General features: G+C 38.2%; 2 protein-coding genes across 2 annotated transcripts; both read left to right on the top strand.

Annotated features, from left to right (window-relative positions):
* The first annotated feature begins 702 nt into the window (after positions 1-702).
* Positions 703-17,600, top strand: ilk (integrin-linked kinase). Its single transcript, XM_066650618.1, has 13 exons — positions 703-851; positions 2,770-3,017; positions 10,225-10,390; positions 10,851-10,946; positions 11,196-11,292; positions 11,420-11,503; positions 11,840-11,925; positions 12,012-12,121; positions 13,033-13,160; positions 13,276-13,397; positions 14,120-14,219; positions 15,571-15,701; positions 15,943-17,600. Exons 2-13 carry the CDS (start codon positions 2,929-2,931, stop codon positions 16,090-16,092), a joined length of 1,359 nt encoding a protein of 452 aa, XP_066506715.1. The 5' UTR covers positions 703-851; positions 2,770-2,928; the 3' UTR covers positions 16,093-17,600.
* A 2,416-nt stretch (positions 17,601-20,016) lies between these two features.
* LOC136674868 (NHL repeat-containing protein 3-like) lies at positions 20,017-26,466 on the top strand. Its single transcript, XM_066651148.1, has 7 exons — positions 20,017-20,180; positions 20,878-21,030; positions 21,606-21,756; positions 22,671-22,874; positions 23,201-23,292; positions 23,456-23,568; positions 25,172-26,466. The coding sequence occupies exons 1-7, from the start codon at positions 20,088-20,090 to the stop codon at positions 25,416-25,418; spliced, it is 1,053 nt and encodes a 350-aa protein (XP_066507245.1). The 5' UTR covers positions 20,017-20,087; the 3' UTR covers positions 25,419-26,466.
* The last annotated feature ends 753 nt before the right edge of the window (positions 26,467-27,219 follow it).

Genomic DNA, 27,219 nt, shown 5'->3' with positions numbered 1-27,219 from the left:
GTAACCTTCAGAGGGTAGAAAACCACCCCCGCTTCCTTGCTTTCAGGACAATGCTTTAATTGTGAATAATTACACTTTGCAACTGTTGGGAAAGCCCAGGAGTAAATGTTCTTTTAAAATAAGGCTCACTAATCAGTGAAGCATTGCATTAGGCTTACCTTAAAATTCTGTCAAAAGTTCTCATTTACAGTTGCAGAGACAGTTTACTTGGTGGTTATGAACAGCTTTTTAGAAACCACAGCTATTTGGACAGGGCATTGACTTATCACAATACTAAGAACTGGATAAATTTAGACACACTCGATTCATGTCACTTATCTGAAATAGCTTTACTTTTCTGGGTACATTGCTGTGGTAAAAACAAAACATGAGGGCTGAACACAGTAAAATAAATAAAGCATTCCTTAAACACTTTTCAAGAGTTAAACAAACTCTAAAGTGTCCCTCATGTCATTATTTCCTGAATTCCTAAGACATTGTGAAATTTTAATTCCTAAATTAAAATCCTATTCCTAAAAAAAATCATTGTTTTAGTTTTATATTTTATATTGAGGTTATTGTAGATTATGGGATAAGGCTTCAAAAAAATGTAGTAAATGTATTTCTATTTAATTCTGTTTTTATAAATAATATTTCTCCAGGGCAGTGTGTAAATTCATGTCCAGAGGGCACGGTTTTAAGGTTGTTCCCAACAGAGGGCGATGGAGTAGTGAATTTGAAGAAACTCCGCTCACTCTTACCACGGAGAGGTGGACTGAACCTCCGCAGACTTGGGTGTGGACATTACTGTCCGCCAGACTGTCCTTACCCTCCTCGTCTCTTCCTCGCACACACAGTGGACAATACAGCAGGTAAAACCCAACCTTATTATGAATTCATTCGTTCAGAAAAACCCAATGCACTGCGCTATTTTCGTGTGAAACGCCACAGAGCAGCTTCTCCACGGCGCTAGCTCGCGGCTAACAGGCTAACGGACGAGCTCTGTGAAAAAATAGTTGTTTATTCATCAAAAAGTATTTTGAATGCAAAAATTTCAATAAGAAATGTAAGCTAACGATAGGACACTTGGTTTTAACGTCTTCTGTCATGTTAAACATGAGGAAATGTGTTGTATTAACTGTGTATCTTCTCTTTTTTGCCACTAGCTGTTCTCTTGATTTATTAAAGCGTGAAAACGTCACTAGTTCTGAGTGAACGCAGACCAGACTGGGCTGGACTAGACAGGACAGTAGAGAGAGGTTCACAAAGATGCTCTTTTAACATTTTTACATTCTAAACCCCCATAAAATGTGTCTGTGATGTATCAGTTTTATACAGCCTTAGTACTACAGGATTGTGTCAAAGATTTAGGCATTAAAATAAATGTGTACAAAGATGGACACGAAGCATTGCTATGAAACCACTAGCTCAAATGTTAACTGAACTAAGACAGGAAATAGAGGTGGTTTTGGGGATGTGAATGCTTTGTCCGCTTTGCTTTTTCCAATTTTTATTCAGTTAATTAATACAATTATTATTAAAATAATTCAGTTAATCCTGTAACAGCTAAGATAACCAGCTTAATCAAAATAAAACACCAAAAAAACAAAACCAAAGGCAACCTGTATTGTATTTTGTTGGCAGTATGTACTTGACACTATGATCATATAGAATTTTTTTCTCTCTAACATGCCTAACATATTTACACAGTTCCAGGTACAACGTTATTGGTTTCTTGAAAAACTGTATAACTGTTTCTTACTGTGGGTGTTTATGTTTGTATAAAATTATGTTTATGGGCACTGGCAATTCTTTTACACAATCCTTGGCTCACATGTGTAAGGGAAGGATTGAGGCCAGGACAAATAATGAGTTTGCCTAAATTAGGCAAAGTTTATTGGCTGTTTCAAGACAAGTTATGAGTGGGAAGACAACTAGCTATAGAAGATATGTTTCATTGGAGAACAATTCAGCTTAGTAATCAGCACAGTCTGATAATATCTAACCATTTTTTTGGCTCTGACAGCATTGTTTAGTGTTAAGGTCACAAAATGAATACCAGAGTTGCTTAATGTGGTGTTTTGGGTATTAGTTGAGTTTTAAAAATTCATTCAGTGTGTGTTCTTACGTATAATGGGCTATTGTAGATAAACTGATTTTTTTGTAATGTTAAGAATCCAAATGGTAAGAGTCCAAAACGGACAGTTAATTTACATGTTTTTTTCTGAGTTCATATAATTTCAAAAATAAGTTTGAGGACACAGGATCATTTTCCTGTTGAATTTGAATGTCTGGCTCTTATTGCAATCATTCTGAACACTTTCAGGATGTACAGTGACATCACTGAGAGACATTTAGCTTTAAAATATTACATTGAACAGACGTTTAGGTTTGATTAACATTTAATGTTACATTTTATCTGCTTATTTCATTTTGTAAGAGCAAAGGTTTGCGCTCAAATATTTGCATGTTTGTTTGTATGTGTTTCACTTTTTTTTCTCCACATTTTACTGTTTATAATCATCAAACTGCATATGAATAACATTGCAAACACATTTGTTATAATCTTAATTTAATTAATTTACATATTTTATTGTTAGTGGAATTGAAAATCCTTTGTGTTTTTAAAGAAAAGCTTGGAAGAAATTTTTTTTGGACATTTATGTGCAAACTAATTTGCTAATACTACAGACTTTAATGCAGATAAGAGTGTAAATCTTTGTATTAATTTCTTGTAGTAAGTCATAAAGGTTTCCTATGCATCCTATAACTGTAGATCTCACCCCACAGCTAACGAGTGACGGCACTTCCAAGCCTACCTGCCCTGTGACTGAATGTTCCACAGTTCCTTATCTGTGGCATCAAGGTTCTTCATCACACTCCTCTTCCAGGACACTCCTGGTAGAGGACTAAGGATTCCACCAATCCGAGGAGTAAGGAGGAGCTGCAATGGATGACATCTTCACCCAGTGCAGAGAGGGCAACGCTGTGGCTGTCCGACTTTGGCTGGACAATACAGAGAATGACCTTAACCAGGGGTAAGTAGACATTCAGATATGCCTAAAATTAGTTGGAACACTGGCAGACATCTACAAACATCATTATTAAATGTATTAGCATCACTTGGTTGAGAAAGTCTAAAATATTGTAGCCTCCATAACCAATAGGTTAATCTTTCAACATTCCTGCGACAAGCGTGAACCCTCTGCAGGGATAGATTTGATCTAGTTTGTCTTACCTTTTCAAGCCTTTATCTTTGTTTTAAATCCATACACTGTGGGCAGTGCTTTCTGTAGATTTGTCCTCTATCTGTTATCTTTTTTTTTCTGTGGTTGTGGTTTGAGCCTTGTTTTGACTCAAAAGATCAAGAGATTATAGCCTCAAACTCAGTATTGTATGTTGTAGTATCAGGTATGGTCAAGCAACATCATGTCATTTTTCTACTAATTATGTCTGTGAGCCAAATTTGACATGAGATCTTTTGCCAGTATTCAGTCCAATTCCCATGGCATCTCTCTTGTAGCGAGAAGGTTTTGTGTCTGAATGTTATAGAGGAACTGCTGATGTTTGGACCAAAGATCATTGAATGCTTAAGTTGCCAGATCCTCAAACTTGTTTGATCACATCAAGACACATTTCATTGTGAAGTAAAAGAATCCACATAAATTCTTCAGATGTCTTCCTGGCAGCAAAGGTATCAACTGCTAGGAGATCATTATTGGTAGCACGAATGAAACAAAGGCAGCTTTCAGATGGTGACATAGTGGAAAAGATTCTGCACGTGTTAGTGAAGGGAATTGAAAATGTATCCCTATATGGTACAGAGAATACACAGCGTTGATCCATGACTCTTGAAATACCTCCCCCCCTGCCAAAGTTGTGCTCACAGCAGTCTTGGCCCCAAGTCTTTTCTGCGTACTGGTAATGTGTTCCAGACAGCTGGTGCGTCAAAGCGATTGTTGCTGATTTCAAACAGGTATTCATGACACTTGTGTGTAGTTTGGTTTAGTTCACGTTTTTACACAATCAGAGACAATTTATTTCACATGTTTTAACTTATTGGAAAAAGGCCCTTATGGTTAATTCTCTGTTTCATTTCTAATGAAACCCAAAATTAGGGAATGCTTCAGAATCTGAATTACACTCAATTGTTTTGAATCCTCTGCTTTTAATTAGACACTCTGCTGCAGGGAAGTAATGTGTGGTTAACACTCCCCGTGGGGACTGTTAACATGCTGGAGCATATTTACTGTCTGATCAGCAGATCACAGGCAACGGCAGGCTCTTGGCAGACAACACTAGTAACTCCTAAGGGTAGTGGCACAGTCACGTGAGGAGTTTAGATATTCGTCATGTCCGATGTAGATTTTATCTAGGCATTTCCTGCACACTTCAAATCGCTAGTCACTGAAAAAAATGCTAAGCTAGTAGGCTTCTCCAAAAGCTGGATATAAAAATATATATTGAAATTGAAAAATCCCCTCTGACAGCTCAGATCCAGACCAGGCTTACCCCAGACGTGTATGTTTTACAGTGTGTCTATCGTAAGGGATGTGTCACCTTACGCGTAGCTTCTTGCTCTATAATGAGTCAGAGCCAGGAGGGGGAGAAGTAACCAGACTGCAATGGAATGGCAGGGACAAATAGTTTCCATACTATGAGCTCACTAACCAGAGCACGCTGACTTGAGCGCTGCAAGTCCTTTCTGTCATCCATCTCCCTCTCTCTTCTTCCCTCCCTCCCTCCCTCTCATTCTCTGAGAGGGTTTCCATTTACATATAATAATGACTTTGCATATTAAACAAAAATGACTCAATGAAAAGGCTAATGTTGAATAAAATTTCCAGAATGATTGTAGAAGTTTTTATGCATGAGGTGATTAACTTTGGAGTAAGAAAAAAGTACCTTAATATTGTAATAAGTTTTGTTTATTTGATTTTACAATTTGGAAATAAAGCAATAAAGTAAAGGTGTGAAATTGCCCATTGGCTAGATTTTCCTGTAACCTTGGACACTGTACCCTGGTCTTGTACAGACTGGATGGGAATCAAATCCTAATTCACATAATTGGTTTGCAGCTTAAGTTATTTTCTTGAATTTAATTCAACACCTTGGTCAACAGCAGGCCTCTCTTATCTTCACCCTCTCATTCTCTTCCTTCCTCTCTCACCATCTCCAGGGTATTTCTTTTCCCAAAATTGAAAGCTACAGCCAAGGTTTTTGGTTTTCATTGCTATTCACTTGCTTAAAGTGTAATGATACCTTTTGATTATATAGTTTGGGGATTTTTCACAGAGCTTAGCCATGAGGAGCATAACATGCAGTTCTCCTATAGTTTGGGCTTTTGCAGGCATCTACATGTCATGACCCTTAGTTGTTGTGGGAGGGAACAGGAAATGGCAAACACACAGTTGTGTCATTTATGGCCATAGCAGCTATGAGATTTCAGAAAGGGAAGTGGGCTTGACTGCGCATATCTTATCTATAGACTGGACTTCTCTGTGAGAATACAGTCCTCAAAGGGTTTTTTTTTAATGAAAAATATTTAGGAATTGCTCCTTGGACATCTGGTAGCATGAACCCCTCATTAGGGTTGTTGAAGTACAGCAATGAAGGATGCAATCTGGTAATTTGTGCAGGGATTTTTACTTGCCGAATTTTCAAATTTGGGGTTTTTAGTTTAGTTAGCAAAGCATTTTGTGGTCTCCCATATATCCCCTAAATAATTATAGGGGGCCTATGTACATTTGGCCTGTTCTGGGATACTGAAAATGAGCTCTCTCCTGCACAGGACTGGAGACTGACATGTTGATGTGTGCTGTAAATAATGGAATGGCTCCATCATCTGTAGAGGCACTGTTTGTGGCATTGGCAGTGACTAAGAATAGCATGGTTTCCTCTCACATCTTCTTATCCCCTTTCATATTAGCACTGTAGCACAAGGTTGCTTGAAATTACTGTAGTTCACTGCTGCGTTCAGCTTGTATGTTTCACTTCCATTATCCTGTTTTATATTTTGGACATCAGCTTTATTAAATTAGTGATTTAAACTGTCGGGACTTATACTCTTTTTTTGCTGTGCTTCACTGTTCCATTGCATAGCCATTCAAAACTAAACAAAAGTGGATGTGTGACAGTTACTACTATTAAGGTTGTGCGGTAATACTGTATTCTGCTGTATTTAAAAATGTGGATGGTATCTCAAAATGAGGGCAGTATTTATGACTCGTGTGTGTGTGTGTGTACATGTGGTGGAGAAAAAATACAAGCCAAGTAGTCCACCCACAGTTCAGTGCTGAGTTTGGGTTAAAAGATATACTTAGTATATATATATTCACTCGATTTTTGTTCTCACAGGTATAAGGTTTTATTCTATAAATATATTTGTTTTGAGCCTCTATTCACTGGAAAAAACTGCTGTAGTGTGCTAAACCACAAGTGCCTGTTAGATCTATTTGTTACTCTGTGACAGATGTCCGCTGACGGCACTGCATACCACATGTCATACCTGTAAGGTGGCTTAAGTAGACATTCTATGTACAACACAATTTCCAGAAATTCTGGGATGCTGAGCAAAATGTGTATTAAGGAAGAGAGAAAAGGGATAAGTGATGTGCAAATCATTTAAAATCTATTTAAAATCTATTCAAAAATGTTGTGAATAAAGGACTGGTAACTTTGTATGATGCTAAGCAAATTTCCCAAAACCACTGTCTGTGAACACAGTTTTCACTGCATCAACAAACAAGTTAAAACTTGCAAATGCAAGGAAAATACCATATATGAATTGGATCCAGAAATGCAGCTGCCTTCACTGGACTTGAGCTCATTTAAGATGGAGTGAAGCGAAGTGGAAAAGTATCCTGTGGTTTGATAAATCAAAATTTTAAATTATTTTTGGAAATTATGAATGGCGCATACTTCAGGCTAAAGAGAAAGACCATCCAGCTTATTTTAAGCTCAGGGTTCAATAGCCGTGATGGTATGAGGAGCCATTAGTGCACAGGACATGGATGACCTGCACATTTGTGAAGGTGCAATTAATGCTGAACAACATATACAGGTTTTGGCACAACATGATGCAATTCAGACAACGTCTTTTTCAGGGAAGGCCTTGTTTATTTCAGTAAGACAAGGCCAGTTTACATTCTGCATGGCTTCTCAGTAAAAGAGTTCAGGAGCTCATCTTGTCCAGAACTGTCACCCATTGAAAACAATTGTTGCATTATAAAACGGAAAAAAAAAAACCCACAAAAACTGAGACCCCGAGCGGTTGAGCGACTGAATTCCTCTAACAAGCAGGAATCGGAAAACAGTTATTTTTCCAAACTACAGACTTTTTTTTCCTCAGTTCCCAAATGTGTTGTGTAAAGAACATGTTGCTGGTATCAACTTGAAAATGTGCAAATATTTTTCATAAATTAAATTAGGATTTAAATGATATGCCCATCATTGCATTTTGTCTCCTCTTTTAAAAGAAATGGGGTTTGAATATTTGCAACATTTAAAATGTGGAGAATAGTGTTCTGGTATTTTGGTTCTTATGAGAATGTGTGATGATAAATAAGCGAGGGCTGGACAAGAATACAATATCAATATTGCAATATATACTGTTTCAATAGCAATTATAATTTTTAAACACATTTTCAATATTTCAATATATACTATTTACAGTCATTGACTGACAGTTATTTCTGGGTTCTGCTGTCAGTGCATTGCACTCAATTTTAAAGTTAGTTTAAAAATATTAATATTGACAAATCCAAGAGGTTTAGGTTTGTCAGTGATGTCTTTTTTTTTTGTCAGTAATTTTTTTATAAACCTTTCATGGTTGTGTAAGTACTACAGGCTTCAGAATTATTTTAGTGCTTGGCCAATTATAAAATATGCCTTAGTTTTAGCATTTTTAATATTAATATTATTACTTTGATCAAACAGTTGAATTGTTAAGTAATCATGCCATCCTCAAAGGCTGCATGCACTCATGCATTCTCCAGTGTGTTTCTGAAACTAATTTTTTGTGTGCTGTGTCAGTGTGTGCTTTTGCACTGTTGGTATGGGTGCTAATGATGTAGGCCTTTGGACTCTATATCCTTACAAGGACAAGAGAAAAACTCTTTCTACGAACAGACCAGAACGCCCATGTACACTTAAAAGGCAAGGGGAGTGGACAGGGGGCTGTGTATATCTGTGAGTGGGAGGGAAGGAGTATTATTTCCTGTCGCTCCCGCTCTAATTTCCCCAGTTCACTCCATGTTCTCCTCGATAGTGTCAGTCTTTACTGTATTTCAGAGCTCCTGACTGTGACATATCAACCGAAGCTTCATATTGGCAGGAAGTCAGATAAAGCTTAAAATTTTTTTTAAAAACTTCTATTTCTGTTTCTTCCTCTTTGCCCTGGTGTAATTTATATATCAGATTGAGAAAGAGGAACATCCTTTAAAAACCTCACATTGTGACCCAGCCTAGCTGTTTGGGAAGCTGTAAATAAATTAAATTCTGAAACTCCCACAGGGAAACAATATTCTCATCCTTGCTCCATCTTTTTTAAAATATCCTGTTTATTTCTCTTCCTGCCAAAGGGAGCTGTCTGATGAAATATGTTTGGGTCATTACTTTGTACATGGTAGCTGTGTATCCAGAGAACTTTAACCTCTATGACTGCAGCCAAACCCAAGTTTTCTCCTCTCATCATTCATCTCTCTCTCTCTCTCTCTCTCTCTCTCTCTCTCTCTCTCTCTGTCTCTGTGTGTGTGTGGTCAGTTGTGGTCATGTGGCATTGCAGTGTGAAAAGCTCTAGCAGCTGTCTTAAGGTTAGCTGTGTTAACAGTAGCTAATAAGGAGGGCTTAGACGCAATGTTTACATAATTGTAATGAAATTACAACACTTACATAGCTACCAGAAAATATGTCAACTAAATATAGATTCAATAGACATGCTATATTTCATGCTTCAGATAGCAGAGTTTAAAGTTCTATTTAGCAGCAAGAGTGAGTGAAATAACTGTACAGCACTCTGTGTTTCTTATATGAGGAGAGTGAACAATGAATGCAATTAATACTAAAACTGCCAGACAATAAGTGTCTGTACTTTGAATGTAAAAATGATCTGAAAAAGAATCCTGCTTAAAACATACATAAAGCCTATTGCTGAGTGAGGGAATGTGTCTCTCTCTCTCTCTCTCTCTCTCACGTACACACACACACACGTGGAGGGGATGAAGGAATGTCCTTCGGACAGAGGGAAAGGACCAGTTAACTGCTGTTTAAATATAACCCATAAGGGGAGCCTTAGAGACAGACAGCTGACACTGGGATCACCCTGATTCTGTGGTGGGTGGTGTTGTGGCTCTACTGCAGTTTTTTTTAGTAAACAATCCACTTGCCATATTAATTTAAGTGTTGTTGAATTCTGCGATATAGGCAAATCAAATTCAACATTCAAAGTGGCATCAAATATATTGATGAAATGAGTAAATCCTTCAGCCAAATAATAGTATGGTTATGAAAAACCTGGAAATGTTATTGAATATGAAAATAGCAATTTCCAAGTTTTAGAAAAATAAATAACCCCAAAAGGTTTTGGAAAAGTCATGGAAAATTTCTTCTCAAATACCGGTAGGGTGTAAAGAGATCTATTAAAATGATATTTCTGGTCAAGCTTGAACTGTTTCACGGGGGGGGACAGTTGGGTGGTATGAACTTTTTAAGCCAGATCTGGCAACACAGTAGCAATGGAGGCAAGTGCAACAGCTCTCAGCAGGAGAGGTATAGCTAATGCATTACCTTGTCAGTTACAGAGGATATTTGCTAGTAGCAGCCAGTGGAGGAATGAACAGTGCATGCAGAGGTGTGGTCTCAATAACCATGTGCCTGAGATTGCTTTGGTTGCCATCACAGACTGTGAATTAATTCCAGATCACCAACATTTTGAGTTGTCTGCTCATTAGGATGGGATGTTGGTATCGGAGCCTCGTTTGTGAGTACGAGTAAATGAACATGGTATCGGGCAAATATCCAATACTAATATCGGTATTCATGCATCTCTAGTCTAAATCCTAAGCAAGATCCTAAATCTTGTTTTCCTTTGGAGGCTTTTAAAAAGGAAAGCCCATGTGGAGCATTGAGGTTGTGGTGTGTGTTTGTGTGCATCATGATCTGAAAAATCTGTTATCTATTATGAAAAATGTGTTTTTATTTTTCTATCTTATCTAACTGTGAGGCATCACCCTGTGTGCTTTTCAGAGATGATCACGGGTTCAGTCCGCTGCACTGGGCGTGCCGTGAGGGCCGTTCCGGAGTTGTGGACATGCTCATCATGAGAGGAGCTCGCATCAATGTGATGAACCGTGGAGATGACACACCACTCCACCTGGCTGCAAGCCATGGACACAGAGAAATTCTGACTAAGGTGTGTTTGTGTTTGGTACACACCTGTATCTAATAACCTGTAATATTCTGAATTAGGTGTAAACCAAAAAGCTGATAAACTCTGCCATGCACCTGTTGGCCAACCACAGTCCACAGCATTGTTGTCAGGAAACAGCCCCTCCCTTACCTCTTACCTACATACACACAGTCTCTCTCCTAACCACACACTCATGCACCTGTGAACTGTTAGGTGTTTTAACGTTCTGTAAAGTAAAAAAAGTGTTTCTTGAATATTTATATTCAGTGCATTTTAAATTTTTTGACAATTACAATTGAATATATTTATAAAATGTTTCAATGGAAGTGAATGTAAAAAGACCCAAGGAAGAAATAACATCCTATTCTTCTCCTATAAAGTTACAGTTTTGGATATATGCATGCTTTTCTTTGGAGAGCAAAAATATATTTAATATGAATGAGTGTATGTGTATTTCCTGCAGCTGATCCAGTGTAAAGCGGATACCAATGCAGCCAATGAGCATGGCAACACCCCACTACACTATGCCTGCTTCTGGGGGCATGACCTGGTGGCTGAGGTGAGTTTACTGCTCCATCTGCTGGCCACAACACTGAACTGCATTAGTTCTCACGTCAGTGTAAAATTCATATTCGTAATTTGTTAGTAATATTTAGTTTATGAATAAATACAGTAAGAGAAACAAGCTTATTTTAATAATTAACTGTCATGCAGAGTGTTAAAAATATCAATTTCCTTTCAACCATTTCATTTCTAATTGCATTTTCCTACAAAAATATCTTCCACTTATTTTCTCCACTCCCTCTAGGATCTGGTTAGTAATGGTGCTCAAGTGAGCATCTGCAACAAATATGGTGAAACTCCAATGGACAAAGCCAAGCCACACTTGCGTGACCGTCTTAAAGGTGAGCAATTCAAACGTGACTCATAAAACAACCAAGACCTTATAAACATTCTGTAATAAGATCATGTTCTCTAGCTGCCTGTACTTGCTTTGCAGCATTTCTCACATAAACTTGTGGTTTTGTTCAGAATTGGCTGAGAAGCAAGGACAGAGTCTGACCAAAGTCCCTTTTAAGGACACCTTCTGGAAGGGCACGACCCGAACACGACCGCGTAAGCACAAAAATGTTATGCTTTTGTTAAATCATAAAGGATTTGTAATATTGCAATTCTTAGCCATTTTCTGTGACGTGTTTTTTCTTTGTACTGCCATATAGTACATCATACCTTAGACCACTAATATTAGACTGCAGTCCTCATAGGCCACAGCAATGTTTGCTTAAGAATTATACCTGATTCAGCTTTCGACACTTAAGTACAGGACCTTTTTTTAAGAGCTGATTTCAGAGTGTTAGACATGGTGAAACAGCCCAGAAGGATGCATAGATGGCATACCTGTTTTAAATAGTTCTTAAATATTTTTGTGTCCTGTTGGTTTTATGACTGTAGGCAATGGCACACTAAATAAACACGCTGGCATAGACTACAAGCAGCTGTCATTTATGGCCAGGATCAATGAGAATCACTCTGGAGAGGTGAGCTCTGTTCTGTGACCCAAACAGCATGTTTACATTTCTGCCATTGTTTCTCTAAACTCACATTATTTTCTCTGTCGTGGCAGTTATGGAAGGGACGTTGGCAAGGAACAGATATAGTGGTAAAAGTGTTTCATATTCGCGACTGGACTACCAGAAAGAGCCGGGACTTTAATGAAGAATACCCAAAACTGAGGTAGGCAAACATGTCAGTAGATCTCTGTCGAGTGATGATGCCAAGGGACCTGATGAGATATGAACACTGTAATATGTAATAATACTACATCTGAGATATTAGAAAATTGGTTACAACTTTGTGTAGAGCAAAGACCAAATCTGTAATAAATTATTTGCCATTTCTAAAGCCTCAATCTAGCATTAAATAAATTTTGTCAGTCCACACCACTGGCATGTTGATAACGTGAGACACCTCACACATAATATTTTTCAGATTTTTCTGTGCGTAATATTTGTTAGTCCTTAAATCCCCACACCACACAACCCACCCTGAATTAAACATTCATATATATTTCATATTGCTCACGCCCGATAAACAGCTCCAGTGCTCAAACTGCTACATTGCAAGAGCAGACAGAAGTTTCTCACACACTAGCTGTAAATAACCACTGCGCATGGTGGTGAAACCATAAACCTGGTTTAGCTTTCAGGCATGATATTAATGTTGTTTCACACCTAAGATTTAGCGTCCACTCCACAATACAGGACACAAAGTCTTACTCATTAAACACGTTTTAATAATTAAGATTCACATTTGTGGTGGCTCCGACTGCACTGGAAGAAGATCTGAGTAAAATAGTGTATTATGGACTGCCAACACTACAGGGTAATGTAATTGTGGGAAATGGCACTATAAAATATTGTGATACCCTGTTGGCTTATTCATTGTGGCTTAGTCTTCCATTGTGTTTTATTGAACCTTTCTATCCACATATGCAAGTTTTCCATAGTAAAATCTAAGACCTGAAATGTGGGGATAATCACTTTATCTGAATAAGCTTGATCTGGGTCTGAGAAATTTCCCCTTAATGTTTGTCTGCACACGTTATATTTTTGTTGTGTGTTTGTATGTGTCTCACCCTACTATAGAATCTTCTCTCACCCTAATGTGTTGCCAATGTTGGGGGCGTGTCAGTCACCCCCTGCTCCCAACCCTGTCATCATAACGCATTGGATGCCCTATGGCTCCCTTTACAACGTGCTTCATGAAGGCACTAGTGAGTAATGCTACTATGGCATGCATACACTCGTGTGTATTTTTGTTTTCTATTTCCTTGATTATTATAAACAGTTAATTGTAATATTATTAAATTATTTGTTGTCTTCCTGTAGACTTCGTGGTGGATCAAATGCAGGCGGTAAAATTTGCACTTGATATTGCACGTGGTATGGCCTTCCTGCATACACTGGAGCCCATGATCCCACGCCACTATCTGAATAGCAAGAGCATCATGGTAAGATTACAAATGTCTGTACAATGCTTTTAGTTTTTAAAAGAATAATAAAAAAGTATAGCACATCATCAAACAGAGATATAACCAGATGACGTTTGTGCTTATACAAAACAGTATCTGTTTCTGCCTTTATAACATTTTTAATAGCAATGTGTCTTATCAACTAAGTATTTTATGATTTTACAACATTTATGGAAATGTAGTTTATGCTCACTCAAACTTTATTGATAGTATGTATTTGCAAGGCTTCTTCCTGTGTTTTTCAGACATAATTACAATAAATACAGTAGTGTTACCACACAGAAAGCCCCAGCTCTGCTGATGCATTTTAATATGCACGTATATTCTGATTTTTAAGATTTAAATAGAAGAAAAAGATGGTGTGTATAGCCAACAAGTTGAATATACACAACGCAAGGCAAAATTATTTATATTCCCAGTAAAATAAAAGTCTTATCATACTTAGACGTCTGGTATTAATGATTTCATATTATGAAACATATTTAAACGCTGATGTCACTGACACTGGAAAATGTTGAAACATGCCAAATCTTAGATCTTGAAACATGTCTGCTTTGAGAAAGGAGACTACCACAAGCAGAAAAATCACAACATTCATTCCTTGTTTGATTCAGGTGGCAACACCATTAAATATTGTTCTATTTTATACAATAAATCCCAATGATTAAATATTACTAATTTCCTGTATGCATTGAAAATAGATTGATGAGGACATGACAGCCAGAATAAGCATGGCGGACGTGAAATTCTCCTTCCAGTGTCCTGGCAGGATGTATTCTCCAGCATGGATGGCCCCTGAAGGTATTGCCCATTCATTTAGCCCCATTATTTACAATTCTTTCATTAAAATATATCATCCTTTAGATTCTTAAACTTTTTACATATTCCCATTGGTTCTACACTGTCCTTCTACATCCTTCCAAACTTGTTTCTATGTGCCTAGAGAAGCTTATAACCTTCTGAAACTCCCACAGGGAAGCTCAGTTCCTCTCTTGTTTTTCCACATTTTATATAATATCCTGTTTACATCTGTGTACTTGACAAAGAGACTTGTTTGTAATTTATTGTTAGGAAGGATATTACATTTAATGTATGGTGCAGAGAATTAACCATTTGTGAATAATGATTCTCATGCCTCTAATGCGTTAAAATATTTTAAGCAAAGGGAGAGAGTTGCCTGGAAAACTGTGTGTATAGTATAATTTGTCGACCAAAGTCCTTTTTTTTTTTTTTTTCTCCCTCCTTTTTTTTCTTATTCTTGATGCTTTAACTTGGAAGGACATAACACTTAATCTCACACTTGGCCTGGTTGCCTTATACAGTGTCCGAGCACTATTGTCCCCACCCCCACTGGCCCACACACCATTTAGCGTTTAATGTTCATGGCCCGAGCACTCTTACGTCAATAGGCTATAGCATTTTGTTTTAAGCAGTGGAGTCATTAATTATGAATTTGAACAAATATCTGACTTCTTGCGAGTTGTATCTATTTGTTCCTGTACACCCAAATTTCCAGCAAACACTGCATTCCAGCAATAGACTAGAGTGTGTAGACCAGACCCTGTTTGCTTACAGTGATGAGCATCGCATCATTTTATTGAACACTCTTTAAAACTAAATATTTTGAGAGGTTTTAGAGAGATTTCTTTGTGTTGCAGAATTCATATTTGGTTGAAGAAGAAGAATAACACCTTTTATTAATCAATGTGAGTCTCTGCATTTAACCCACTCATGGTAGTGAACACGTTAGTGAACAAGTTTTAAAGCACACACTAGAGGCAGTTAGTGTTGGGACATGTGCACATTCACACGCAGCAGCGGACTGCCAGCAGTATCACCAGAGGAGAAGTTGAGTGTAAGATGCCTTGCTTAAGGGCACTTCAGCCATGGAAATTGAGGGAGGTGAAAGCACAGTTCCTTTTACTCCCTGAATTATTATTATTATTTAATTTTTGTTTTTTTTCCCCTCTTCCTTTCCGCCCTTCTTGTCAGTACTCTTTATTGAACCGGCCTCTTTCTATAAACGTAAAGCCATTGGCAAGCTGGTACATTGCCAGAGGCAAGGATGTTTTTATTAAACCTAAGACGCATAATTTTGTTTTCTCATTTTATGTCATGTATATGTAATATTCCTTCCTCCCTCCCTCCACAGCTCTGCAAAAGAAGCCAGAGGAGATTAACAGGCGTTCTGCAGACATGTGGAGTTTTGCTGTGTTGCTCTGGGAGTTGGTCACCAGAGAGGTGCCATTTGCTGACCTCTCCAACATGGAAATCGGCATGAAGGTATTAGGAATTTTATGTCTGTTGTTGTGGGATTAAATTTGTCTGAGAAGAGACTGAAAAAACAACTGGTTGTCTTTATAAATAAATGTGTAAATAATATAACACCTCAGCCACAAAATGGCAAGTAAATATCACAAACTGTTAGTGGTTAGTGAGAACGCTATAACTTGGTAATTGAAGAGAGTAGAAGCAGTATGACTAATGCAAATGTATTGTATATTTTCCTTCTGTTATCCACTAGGTGGCATTGGAAGGTCTACGCCCCACCATCCCACCTGGCATCTCGCCTCATATCTGCAAACTCATGAGGATCTGCATGAATGAGGATCCAGCCAAGAGGCCCAAATTTGACATGATCGCACCCATCCTTGAGAAGATGCAAGATAAATGAGAAGCCTTTTATCTCCTACCTTTTATGCCAGAGAAACCCCCAGCACATGCATACACCCCCAACACCCAATAAACTATAACCCCTGCCACCACATCACCCTCACCAATACTGAGCTCACCAGTATTGCCTTAAACTCGCCACTCACCAAAGTGCTCTGTGCCACTGTAACCTTTCAGCAAAGAAAATGCGATTATACTTTACGCAACGTTGGACAGTTTATCCACCCGACCTCTCTCATAACATGCTTTAATATGCAATCTCTCTCTGTGTGCGTGCGTGCACGTGTCTGTTTTCTCTATATGAATGGGATTATGGAGCTATCCTCATTTAAATGCCTTTATGCAGCCATTAATCAGTGCGTGCTGGTGATAATGAAAATGCGACGCAGTGAATGTACTGTAGCATCCAAAATGTTCCACCTAACCACTAGTCCCTCCATTTCATCAGTCATTGTCCTCATACTCCCTCCATTGGACCATGATTCATGGGTTTTGCCTGTGCATTTGTAGCCATTAACTTGTGCTTTATATTGTAGAATTTTTTATTTTTAAAGCCCACTAGTGTTTCCTTGAGCCGCAAAGGGACGATTTCTATATATGATACAAGGAATGAAATTTGTCATTGATTAAAGCTATCATGTCAGCCTTGTTATTTTCTGCAGATTATAGCAGGTTTCTCCTGCCAGACTGAAGTATTTTTAAAGTCTTTAATTTAACTTTCGCATATACTGAATGATTTGCAGAATGCAATAGTTACTGCCAGTTTTATGCCTTACCATGCGAGGAGTCACTGTTGAAGTGCCCACAGCATTGTGGTAGCATTTGTTACTGTATGCCTTCAGTTATTTTAATGGTGGGATTTCCTGTCATTTCAAGTATTTACCCAAGGCTGGGAGGAAAGTGGCATTTTCCTGCTGCAAAGAGACTCTGAAAGGTTTTTTGAATCTCTGCTTTAAATGCATGGTGTTTGCCCTGCTGTTTTGTTTTGACCCCCCCCACCCCCCCTCACTCCCCATTTCTCTTATGTTCTTATGTCTTCTAATCAAACCTTTATTGTGATGAAATGTTATGTCCTAAACTGTTTAATACTGTATACATATATTGTATGTATTTAGCATGGAGGAAAAGATCAGAGATTCCATGCTGCACTCTCTCTCTGCCAACACTACATGTATGAACTTCTTTTTCTCTTTTCTGCATTTACTGTTGTCCACTCTTTGCTTGTCACTATATACAAAGTGCCAGAAAAGATTAAAAAAATCCCAAACAAATGTTTTAAAATGCATATGTTACAAAAAACATTTACAAAACAGCTAGCTTAAAGCAGCTGTCATGGAGACAAACACTTATCTTCTAACTTAAGCTCACCCCCGTTCTCTGTCCCCTCCAACATCTTGAATGAAATGTGTGGCCTTTGTTTATATTATTTTGGAGATTGGGGCTGTTTATATTTTATTCATGTTAACAGAAGTTTACTAAAGGAAGAAAAGAACAAATAAAGTGTTTTGGCCTTGCTTAGCCTGTTGTGTTTGATTACTCAAATTAATCTTCACTGTCCAAAGAAATACATACATCTCCTGTTTTGTCAATATTTAGTTTACTGCATCGTTCGAACACAGCAGTTTCCTTCACATTGTTTGAACATTTCAAGATGAATGGATCAATAGAAATGCTCCAAAATAACATTAGGACCACCACCTTGTTTCTGCACTTTGTTCATTCTGTTAGGGCAGCACGGTGGCGCAGCAGGTAGTGTCACTGGCACACAGCTGCAGGGTCCTGGATGAGATATGCCTCATATTTTCTTGTTGTTGTGACTTACTTGCTAGCAGTGCTCAAATGTGAGTAACTCTGAGTAAGCTTTGCCGCAGCCCGCACTTTGGGAACCACTGTGTGAGTGTGTGTTGTACTGATGTGTGGATCAGACCCAGCAGTGCTCCTGAAGTTTTTAAAACTGGTATCACTGCTGGACTGAGAATAGTCCACTATTTTAAAACATCCAGCCAACAATACCCTATGGGTAGCGACCAGGGACAACTCACGAAGGACTGGAGCAGCGGTTCCTAAAGTGGGTGGCTGGTGCAAGAAGGCAAATGAACATAATACATAATTAATGTCACTAAAAATAATCTGGTGATTTTTTATATATAAAGGTGATTTATTATTTTATTTGGTTTTGTTTGATAAAATGTTATGAGCAACAGGTTTTTTAATAAATTTCAGTATATTCTGGAAGCAAAAAATATTGCTCTCCAAAGAATATATTTCCAAAATAATACATTTAAAGGAGAAGGAATAAAGGTATTCTCTTTTATTGGAAGTCATTGTAAAATTGTTTTATTCCTAGTAATTTTGGAACATTTCTATTGGTCTATTAATGATCTAAATTTCACACATTGTGAAGGCCAGCTGCTGTTTTCAAATGATGTAGTAAAGTAAAAATAAGCAATAATGGAGATGCATGATTTTCTTTGGAAAGTGATGTGTTGGCGTGGGTGGCTTGAAAATATCTTCAACTACAAAGGTATGGCGTTATTTTTGTGTCACAATTCTGCACGCGCGCGTGGATATTTTGAGCGAAATTTACATTTAAAATATTTGTAAAGTCGAGGTCTCGAATATAAAATTTATTTGTAAAATGTAGAATCTGCATTTGTGGATGAAGTCGCTCGCGTGTTTTCCGTGACGTGTTTTTGTTCGTTTCCTCTCGCGGGTTTTTGGATTTTGAGACTTTCCTCTCGCATTTCACCCGATCCTCATACAAATGGAGCCTGATCCACAAATGTGGCCCGCAGGCGAACAAGCCACCGCTAGGTGTCACTGTTGTTTTAGGACGTGTGGGGGCAACTTAAATGGAGCATTTGCGCAGCATTTAATGTGGAATTTCGAACAGAAAGCCCCCAAGCCGCTGAATTCAGCTTCATTATCACAGACAGTTAGGAGGGGGACCACTGGGGAACACTTTTGAAGGTGCCCTAAATTTAACGACGTTAAAATCCAGCGGAACTTCCCTAATTTCGCTGCAGACTACTGTTGTCAAATAAAATACGTTAAATCCCGTATTTGGATTAAAACCGTGTCGTTTATTGGACTGATATGTTTCGTGATTTTGAGATTGGACTGTTAAAACCGGTGATTTGTTTCAGACAGAGGCACTCCCTCCGCCGGGAGGAGGGGCAGATACCCCACGGCTCCGAAACAGAATATGCGCTTCAGCAGCCAGAGTTAGCTGTCTATCAGTTACTGCGGCAGCCAATGGAGTCATAGTCCCGCCTACAGGGGGTTGTTTCGCTGCGGCCCTAAAAGCAACAGGTCAGTCCTGAGACATTGGGGGAAACAAGAGTGACACCTAGCGGTGGCTTGTTCGCCTGCGGGCCACATTTATGGATCAGGCTGCATTTGTATGAGGATCGGGTGAAATGCAAAAGAAAAGTCTCAAAATCCAAAAACCCGCGAGAGGAAACGAACAAATGCACGTCACGGAAAACACGTGAGTGACTTGATCCACAAATGCAGATTCTACATTTTAAATTGGACTGTGAATGGAAAAGTACTAAAATGTGGCATTTTGTCTAAAATTAGCTATTCATAATTCTGTCGGCTATAACTCTAGTGTAGTAAAACACCTACAAAAACCTTCTTGTTTGTTCAAAATATCCACACGCGTGCAAAAACCTTATCCACACGCAGAATTGTGGCACAAAAGTAACGCCATACAAAAGGGGGCACTGCAGAAAATATCTGGGAAACACTGGACAAGGACTTCTAGCAACACCACACTTACATGTTAAGTATGTTAAAGCTTTTCCCTGCAGGTTCTTTTAAATCAAACATCATCAAAAACCGTAATATAATTTTGGCAAATACCGTGATATTGAACTGGGTGAGTATCGCTGAGCCCTACTCGCCCTCAGCAGTTCAGTCATGTGATAGTCCAGTCGCTTCTGTTCAGATCAGACAATCATTTCCACTGGAGACACCGAGGACATTTTCTATATGAGAAGAAAGAGTCACTTGTGCATTTTAACTGTAACAATGGCTATACTCTTCCTCGTCATGTTCGTCATGTATAGCACCATGATTTCAAACGTAAGCTTTGTTTTCTTATTATTTGGTCGTTTTCATTGTCGAAGGTCAGAGCATCTCTTTTTAGCTTATGTACGTTCACAGAGAAATAATATTACACTTTCCATTTGAAAGTTATTGACTGAGATTTATTGAATCTATATTGACCGTAAAGAATCCAATATGAGAAGTTTTATTCCGTTCCACCTTAAATGGCGCAGCAGACTCTGTTCGGAACGCCCACTGCTGCTTCGTACACATTTGGCGTTGTTTAGATACCGATACTGAAATTGTGAATATGAAGCTAGCTTCAGCCTCATTCTTTTTGTGTCATATTTCAGGAAGGACTGTAGATTGACTCAGAGCTCCTTAAACATCCTAAATTACATTTAACGAGCGAAATAAGTTTCTTATTCTATTTGGAATTTGCATTCCACCTTAATATTTACAGTCGTTACACGTTTAAACCTTTCTGTTTTAGAGAAGACTTTTAATATTTACTAAAACTGGTATCTAAATTAAAACATTTTCATGTGTACAATGCTGAATGAACCTTCTTAGTGTCCTACGCGCCAGCTTTGCATTCGAATTTTCCGTTCCACCTTAAGTCGATGAGGCACCAGAGTGCCCCTTTAAGGTGGAATGTAGAATTCGAAGGCGAAGTTGTTGAGGTAAAAGTGAAGATGAGCCTCCAGTTGTTTTCTGTTCTCGTTTTGTGTAGAGGGTAGCGTCGGGGCGTAAGAACGACTTTCACATCGTAGGGAGAGCGCTGTTTAAGCTGGATGTGTCCTGGCCGCAGCTCCCGGAGTATTTCACCGGGGAAGTGTTCGGGGTGGCGGTCAGTCATGTCGCTGGCGTGGTGTACGTGGCTCAGGTGAGCTCTTAAAGATGCCTCTACCCAGGCACATTATCTTACTGTGCATTTCCGTAGTGACATGCAAAATACAAACAACTCCTTTGGATAACTGCTCATTAAACATTTCTGAGGTGAATGGTGTACACCCTACCCTTGTCTTTGTGGCAAGTCTCTCCAACTCAGTCCCAAAATATAAAAACAGGCTTCCAGAGAACATAGCCCCACAGTCAAGTGTTGGGTGTCTTTATAGCCGTTAATCACACTCGTGGTTCACAAGGAATACTATAGTATATATAGTAAAAATACATAGTATTCTTTACCTTAAAATGACATTTTAAGTTATTGTAATGCTTCACCATACTGTAATAGGGAAAACAGAGCTTCTGTTATTGCCACTCTGCAGGAACTACACTAGGAGTGGGGGACCCACACACAAAATAAATTGAGTTTTTATTTCTGACTCAAGTTCATTGTTTTATTTTTACATGCAAACCACAAGCATTGTCACTATGGAAAAGTGTTTGTGTATAGTGCTTCACATTTTCATTTTTCAAGAAAATATGCTTAACGTTTTTTGCCGTGTGTTTGTGCAGAGAGGGGAGAATGTCCCGAAAGTGCTGGTATTCAGCACTGATGGAGAATTCTTGCAAGCCTGGAATACCAGCACATTGGAAATGCCACATGGGATTTTTGTTGCCAATGCCTCTAGTGATCCCTCAGTGTGGATTACTGATGTGGGCAACGGTCAGTTCTTTCAGCTTCTAGGCTCTTCTTAAATCAGTGTTTCTTAATTCTATCCTTGACAACTTACATGATTTCCTTCTTTCCTTAACATTACCTTATTTCAAAAACAGCCCACCAACATTTTACTAAGCAAATTGCAGCTCTGAGCTAATGTTCTCCACCTGCCACCAGTATGGTACTTAAAGCTCTGCCAGACCACCAAATGGTATTTGCTGACAATAAATGTAAAACATAATACACAAAGCTTGTTACAGCTGTCACAGTACAGTATTGGCTGGAGTATGTGTTACAAAAGGTAACATCTTTAGCAAATGACAACATTCATCCAAGGAACAAATTCCATATTAGTAATAAAGCTGGATTCTGCTTTATTTTTGAGTTTTCTTTTCACCTTAAATGGTACTGCATTTGCATTCTGGCACATCTTCATTCCACCTTAAATGGTGCAGCATTCTGACATTCTGGGGCTTACAGTTTACTAATGTGAATCAGTGAAATAATAAACAGCCAGGATAAAATAAGTGATCTCACAGAAATACGACAGTGCTGCGCTGGACCATAAACATGACCCTTATGACCAGCTGAGTAAGCAGTAGGAATAATAAAAGGATATTTTTATGAACTGCCATTGTTTTGACATATTCCACAAACGTTCCTTCATATTTGGTTAATGAGGGGTCTTGCACTATGGAAAACATGGAGATTCTTTGTTTTGTCAAAAACTAAAATGGCAGTCTAGGGGGAACTTAAAAGCTGTACATTTCTTCAAGATTGAAGGTGGAAATTACTTGTGTTTATTAAAGGTCAAAAAGAAAAAATACAAAGGAATAAGTTTGAAATGTATTTAGACTGTTTATAGACAGACATATTTTTATTTGCTGTATGCAAAGAGTGGTGTTTCTGTGTAACCGCAGGGCCATATGGTCACACTATAAAGCAGTACTCTCCTTCGGGGAAGCTGCTGCAGGTGCTGGGAACCGCAGGGAAGGCTGGCTCCTCTCTCACTCCACTACAGTTTGACCAGCCTGCTGAGATCTTTGTCCATGACGCCACAGGAGAGATTTATATCGTGGATGGAGATGGAGGAATGAACAACCGCCTGATTAAACTGTCAAAAGGTGCTTTTCTGTTCTGTTTAAATACAACTGTAAACGTACATGGAAACTAAGCTGCGTCCTTCAACAGTTTAACCTGATGAAGGCACAGTAACCAAATGTGCATATATATATATATATATATAGACTAATTATTTTGAGTTTTTATAACTGATCCTCAGAACATATATTTGAAAAAATAACAAGCCCTTTTTAGGAATCCAAACAATAGAAATGGACATTAAAACATGTATAATCTAGAAATTCTTTTTACATTTTCTAATCAAGTAGTTATGAGCAGTCATGATGTTTGTTATATTGTAAACTACAAGTGTTATTTGTTTGTGCAGACCTGCAGCTGCTGTGGATGCATGGGGAGAAAGGGCAGGGACTGTCGCAGTTCTACATCCCCCACAGTGTGGCCGTGGATAACTCTCAGAGGGTATGTCTGAAAAAATTACATCACAAAACGAGTCCTCTGCCTTAAGGTTTCTTCCACCTTCCAGATATTTATATTTTTTTAAAAATTGGCAGCTACAGTATTTTTGTGTTTGTGCATGCACGTGTGCGTGCGTGTGTGTGTGTATGTGTTTGCGGTGAATCAGGTGTGGGTTGCAGACAGAGGAAATAAACGGATCCAGGTGTTTAACTCCGTGACAGGTGACTGGCTTGGGACATGGGGAAGCTGCTTCACAGACGATGCGCCCTATTCTGTTAGGTAAGATAATAATATTATTATCTTATTTACAGTAGGGAGCTGAAGTAGAGAAAAAAGGTGTGTTTTCAGGTGAGATTTAAAGGAACACTTTGTAGGATTTTTACATTGGAATGACAACTTCAGAATGATTGTGTCCTGTCTCAATGCTCTGAGTGGATGCTTCACTAAAAACTTGGCTAGAATCATCAGCATCAGAGGACCTAGGAACTAACAAGTGTTCCAGCCACAGAGACTGATTGGTCGAAAATAAAATCTGTGTACCTGTTAAAAAACATTTTTTTTATTGTATCAAACAATGAGCATTATTTATTCATTCATTATCTGTAACCGCTTATCCAGTTCAGGGTCACGGTGGGTCCAGAGCCTACATGGAATCATTGGGCGCAAGGCAGGAACACACCCTGGAGGGGGCGCCAGTCCTTCACATGGCACAATGACATTAGTAAACATCAAAAACAATGCTTGTAACAGAGCTGTAAACAGCTGTCTTAGCAGTTCTGTTTAGTAAGCCAGATATAACAACATTTGAGCTTCTTTTTTTATTTTTTTTTTTGAAAATGAAACTATGCATGGTATCTAAGTTCATATATTTGCACTGGAAAGAATACAGACAAAATACTATTAAGAGAATTATGAGTACCATATCGGCGGCACAGTGGCACAGCAGGTAGTGTTGCAGTCACAGAGTTCCAGGGACCTGGAGGTTGTGGGTTCGAGTCCTTCTCCGGGTGACTGTCTGTGAGGGGTTTGGTGTGTTCTCTCCGTGTCCGCATGGGTTTCCTCCGGATGCACCGGTTTCCTCCCACCATCCAAAAACACACATTGGTAAGGGTTCCGCATAGGCTCTGGACCCACCGTGACCCTGAACTGGATAAGCGGTTACAGATAATGAATGAATGAGTACCTATCATGAGTAAAATCAGTATAATCAAAAGGGAATCTGGGTCTCCACATGGAATGATATAAGATGTTGAATGTTTCTTAGACAATTGTTGAAAATCGAATATAGAAATCAGTGCTATATTGTCTTACGTTTTCTGCTCTTTCTTTCTTTTCCTTTCTCACAAGAGAATAACAATGATGGAGTGCAGCATTAGATTTACACGCTTAAAGTTGTGTTCATTCCAAACTTGTTTATGCAGTCTAGTCAAACCTTAACATTTCACCTGTACTCTGGTGCACATTAAACAGCTGAACCAAACGGTCTTAAAACATAAATGTGAAACATAGTCCAGTTTGTTGTGAGTAGGAAACAAGGGAAGTGAGCATGCATTTCTCTTTTTCCATTTGCTTGTAAACCATGCTTTCCAGATAATGTCTGAACTTATTCTTGCCACATGAACTGAAATGACAGATGAACAATAAAATAATAAATTCCAGGCTAGAATATGGATTGGCCCTCTCCGTCTGAAATACGATGAGTGAATGAGGTTAATATCAGACCCAATACAGACCCGGTCTCTAGTGACAGAGTGCCTACATTTGTGATTTGAAATTTCAAAGGCTTCAGCAAACCAGTCGGCTGTGGAAATGTTATTATTATTTTTTTTTAATGACCAACTTTATGATGCAACAGTGGCCCATACTTTTTATTTTCTTACAGATTCACTCCTGACCAGAAGTACATGGTAGTTGTGCAGTTAAACATTAACCAAGTCACTTTACTGGAGGCTCCTCCTGTGGGAATTATCGGCCAGTGTCAGGTGGTCAGTTCCATTCAGCTGGCTGACGATATTAAGCCACACCTGGTGGACTTGGATCAGAAGACTGGAGAGCTATACGTGGCAGAAATCGGGGCCCAGCAGGCCCAGAAATTCACGCCTTTCTCAATGGGGAATAGCGTAATTTAAATCTGAATTGTCATATATTCAGAGTTTTATTCTGGGCTCTTGTGTTTTCAAAGAGACGAAGCAAGACCCCACTTGTGGTACAAGCCTTTTAAGGCAGCATACTTGCGTTTAACATTTCTGGGTTGAAAAAGAATCAGGTTTACTTGAGTAATAAACCTTTTGACTTTTCCAGATCCCATTTTCAAGTGAAAAAGCCAACATTGCACTTTAATATTGAAATATATTCTTAAAGTTGTATGTGCAATAAAAGCAGTCCATGCTTGTGGAGGTTTCAGCAGGGATTCTTGACAGGAGATGCTGGAGATGGAGGAGATTTTATGCACATAAATTGTATATTCTGAATTATATATTATCAAATCTGGACTGTTCTTGAGTGGTTGAAGGTGTTTTTGAAAGTTATGGTGATTGTAATTTTTGTCTGACATTTTGGACAGTGTATTATATTTTTTCTTTGTAATGTAAGAAATTAATATTAATGTGCGATCTGCTGTATTTTTATGTATGGTTTCTCTGTGTTTTATAATATTATGGATCCATTGTGCATGCCAATTTTCTAATTTGTTTCACCCACTTTGTTGTAAGTGGCCTATCAGAAATTTGGTATAGTGTTTGGATATTTTGTCTCCTTCTTTTGAGAGTTCATAAAAGAGGAACAAGTAAAGCTACATGTGTGTATGCAGCTTACAGTTTGCTGTTTACAATTGCTGAAGTCATAAGATGTTTTGAGCTTATTGGCTGTGGTATATGTTGTATTAGCAGTGTTTTTTAAGTACCCACAAAAATGAAAACTGTGGGATTATAAATTTGCTGAGGTAGGATACCAACGTTCTGTAAATTATTTTAAAGTATTAGTACACCATCATTGTCATGCTTTGTGATGCATTGTCTGCATTTTCAGTTATGAAATTCAAACATTTCAGTTAATAAATGTATATTGTTAAATGACTGAAACTAACTGTACTGAACTGGTTTTATACTTCCACTTGTATCTATAAATAAATAAATCACATTGTGTTGAAGATTTGCCAAGCTCTGAAATGTGTCTAATAAATCATTGTTGCTATTACAGTGTTTTTTATTTTTTATTATATGTATTAGGGGTTCGAGATATGGCCCTGAAATAAGGTTCAGGGTTTTTTGGCGATGATATTCTTGGTGATATGACAAAACCCTGAAAAATACTTTTATTATATTCAAGAACATGCTATTGCAACAAAATAAATGTTACATTAATTTCATTCTATTAAATATATTTTATATAAATTAATATTAAATTGTTTTATTTACCGAAAAAATTTTATTTTACTACAAATGTGTAAAACATTCAGAAGAAGGAAAAAAATATATTTGTAGACCTTTGCTTATTTTGCTATAATATTGTGGTTTATTGTACATCTGATGTATTGTAACCAATCCACCTCTGCACTACTGAAATCACTCCCTTTTTTTTTGGAGCAAATTTCTCCACCTCAGAGACACTTTCCACCGTACTTTACTGTGCCTAAGTGACTCGTAAAGAATGTATGCTGTATTACTGGTAACTGCATGATGTCATTGAGTAAATAAGTCAGAATATCACTATTATCACGATACTTTTTTTAAATTATTTTAAATATTATATTATTTTAAACGATACCCTAATATTCATTATCTGTAACCGCTTATCCAGTTCAGGGTTGTGGTGAGTCCGGAACCCACCCGGAATCATTGGATGCAAGGCAGGAACACACCCTGGAGGGGGCGCCAGTCCGTCACAGGGTGACAAACACACATATATTCACTCACACACCTACGGACACTT

Source organism: Hoplias malabaricus, chromosome 18 (genome assembly GCF_029633855.1).
Source record: "Hoplias malabaricus isolate fHopMal1 chromosome 18, fHopMal1.hap1, whole genome shotgun sequence".
Classification (NCBI taxonomy): Eukaryota; Metazoa; Chordata; class Actinopteri; order Characiformes; family Erythrinidae; genus Hoplias; species Hoplias malabaricus.
Note: the sequence above shows the minus strand (reverse complement) of the source record. Positions and strands in the feature narration are given on the sequence as shown.

Coding starts and splice junctions, on each gene's coding strand:
- ilk (XM_066650618.1), top strand. CDS start 2,929: ATGGATGACATCTTCACCCAGTGCAGAGAGGGCAACGCTGTGGCTGTC. Junction 3,018..10,224: donor GAGAATGACCTTAACCAGGG/GTAAGTAGACAT, acceptor TGTGCTTTTCAG/AGATGATCACGGGTTCAGTC. Junction 13,161..13,275: donor CGTGCTTCATGAAGGCACTA/GTGAGTAATGCT, acceptor GTCTTCCTGTAG/ACTTCGTGGTGGATCAAATG.
- LOC136674868 (XM_066651148.1), top strand. CDS start 20,088: ATGAGAAGAAAGAGTCACTTGTGCATTTTAACTGTAACAATGGCTATA. Junction 20,181..20,877: donor ATAGCACCATGATTTCAAAC/GTAAGCTTTGTT, acceptor CGTTTTGTGTAG/AGGGTAGCGTCGGGGCGTAA. Junction 21,757..22,670: donor GATTACTGATGTGGGCAACG/GTCAGTTCTTTC, acceptor GTGTAACCGCAG/GGCCATATGGTCACACTATA.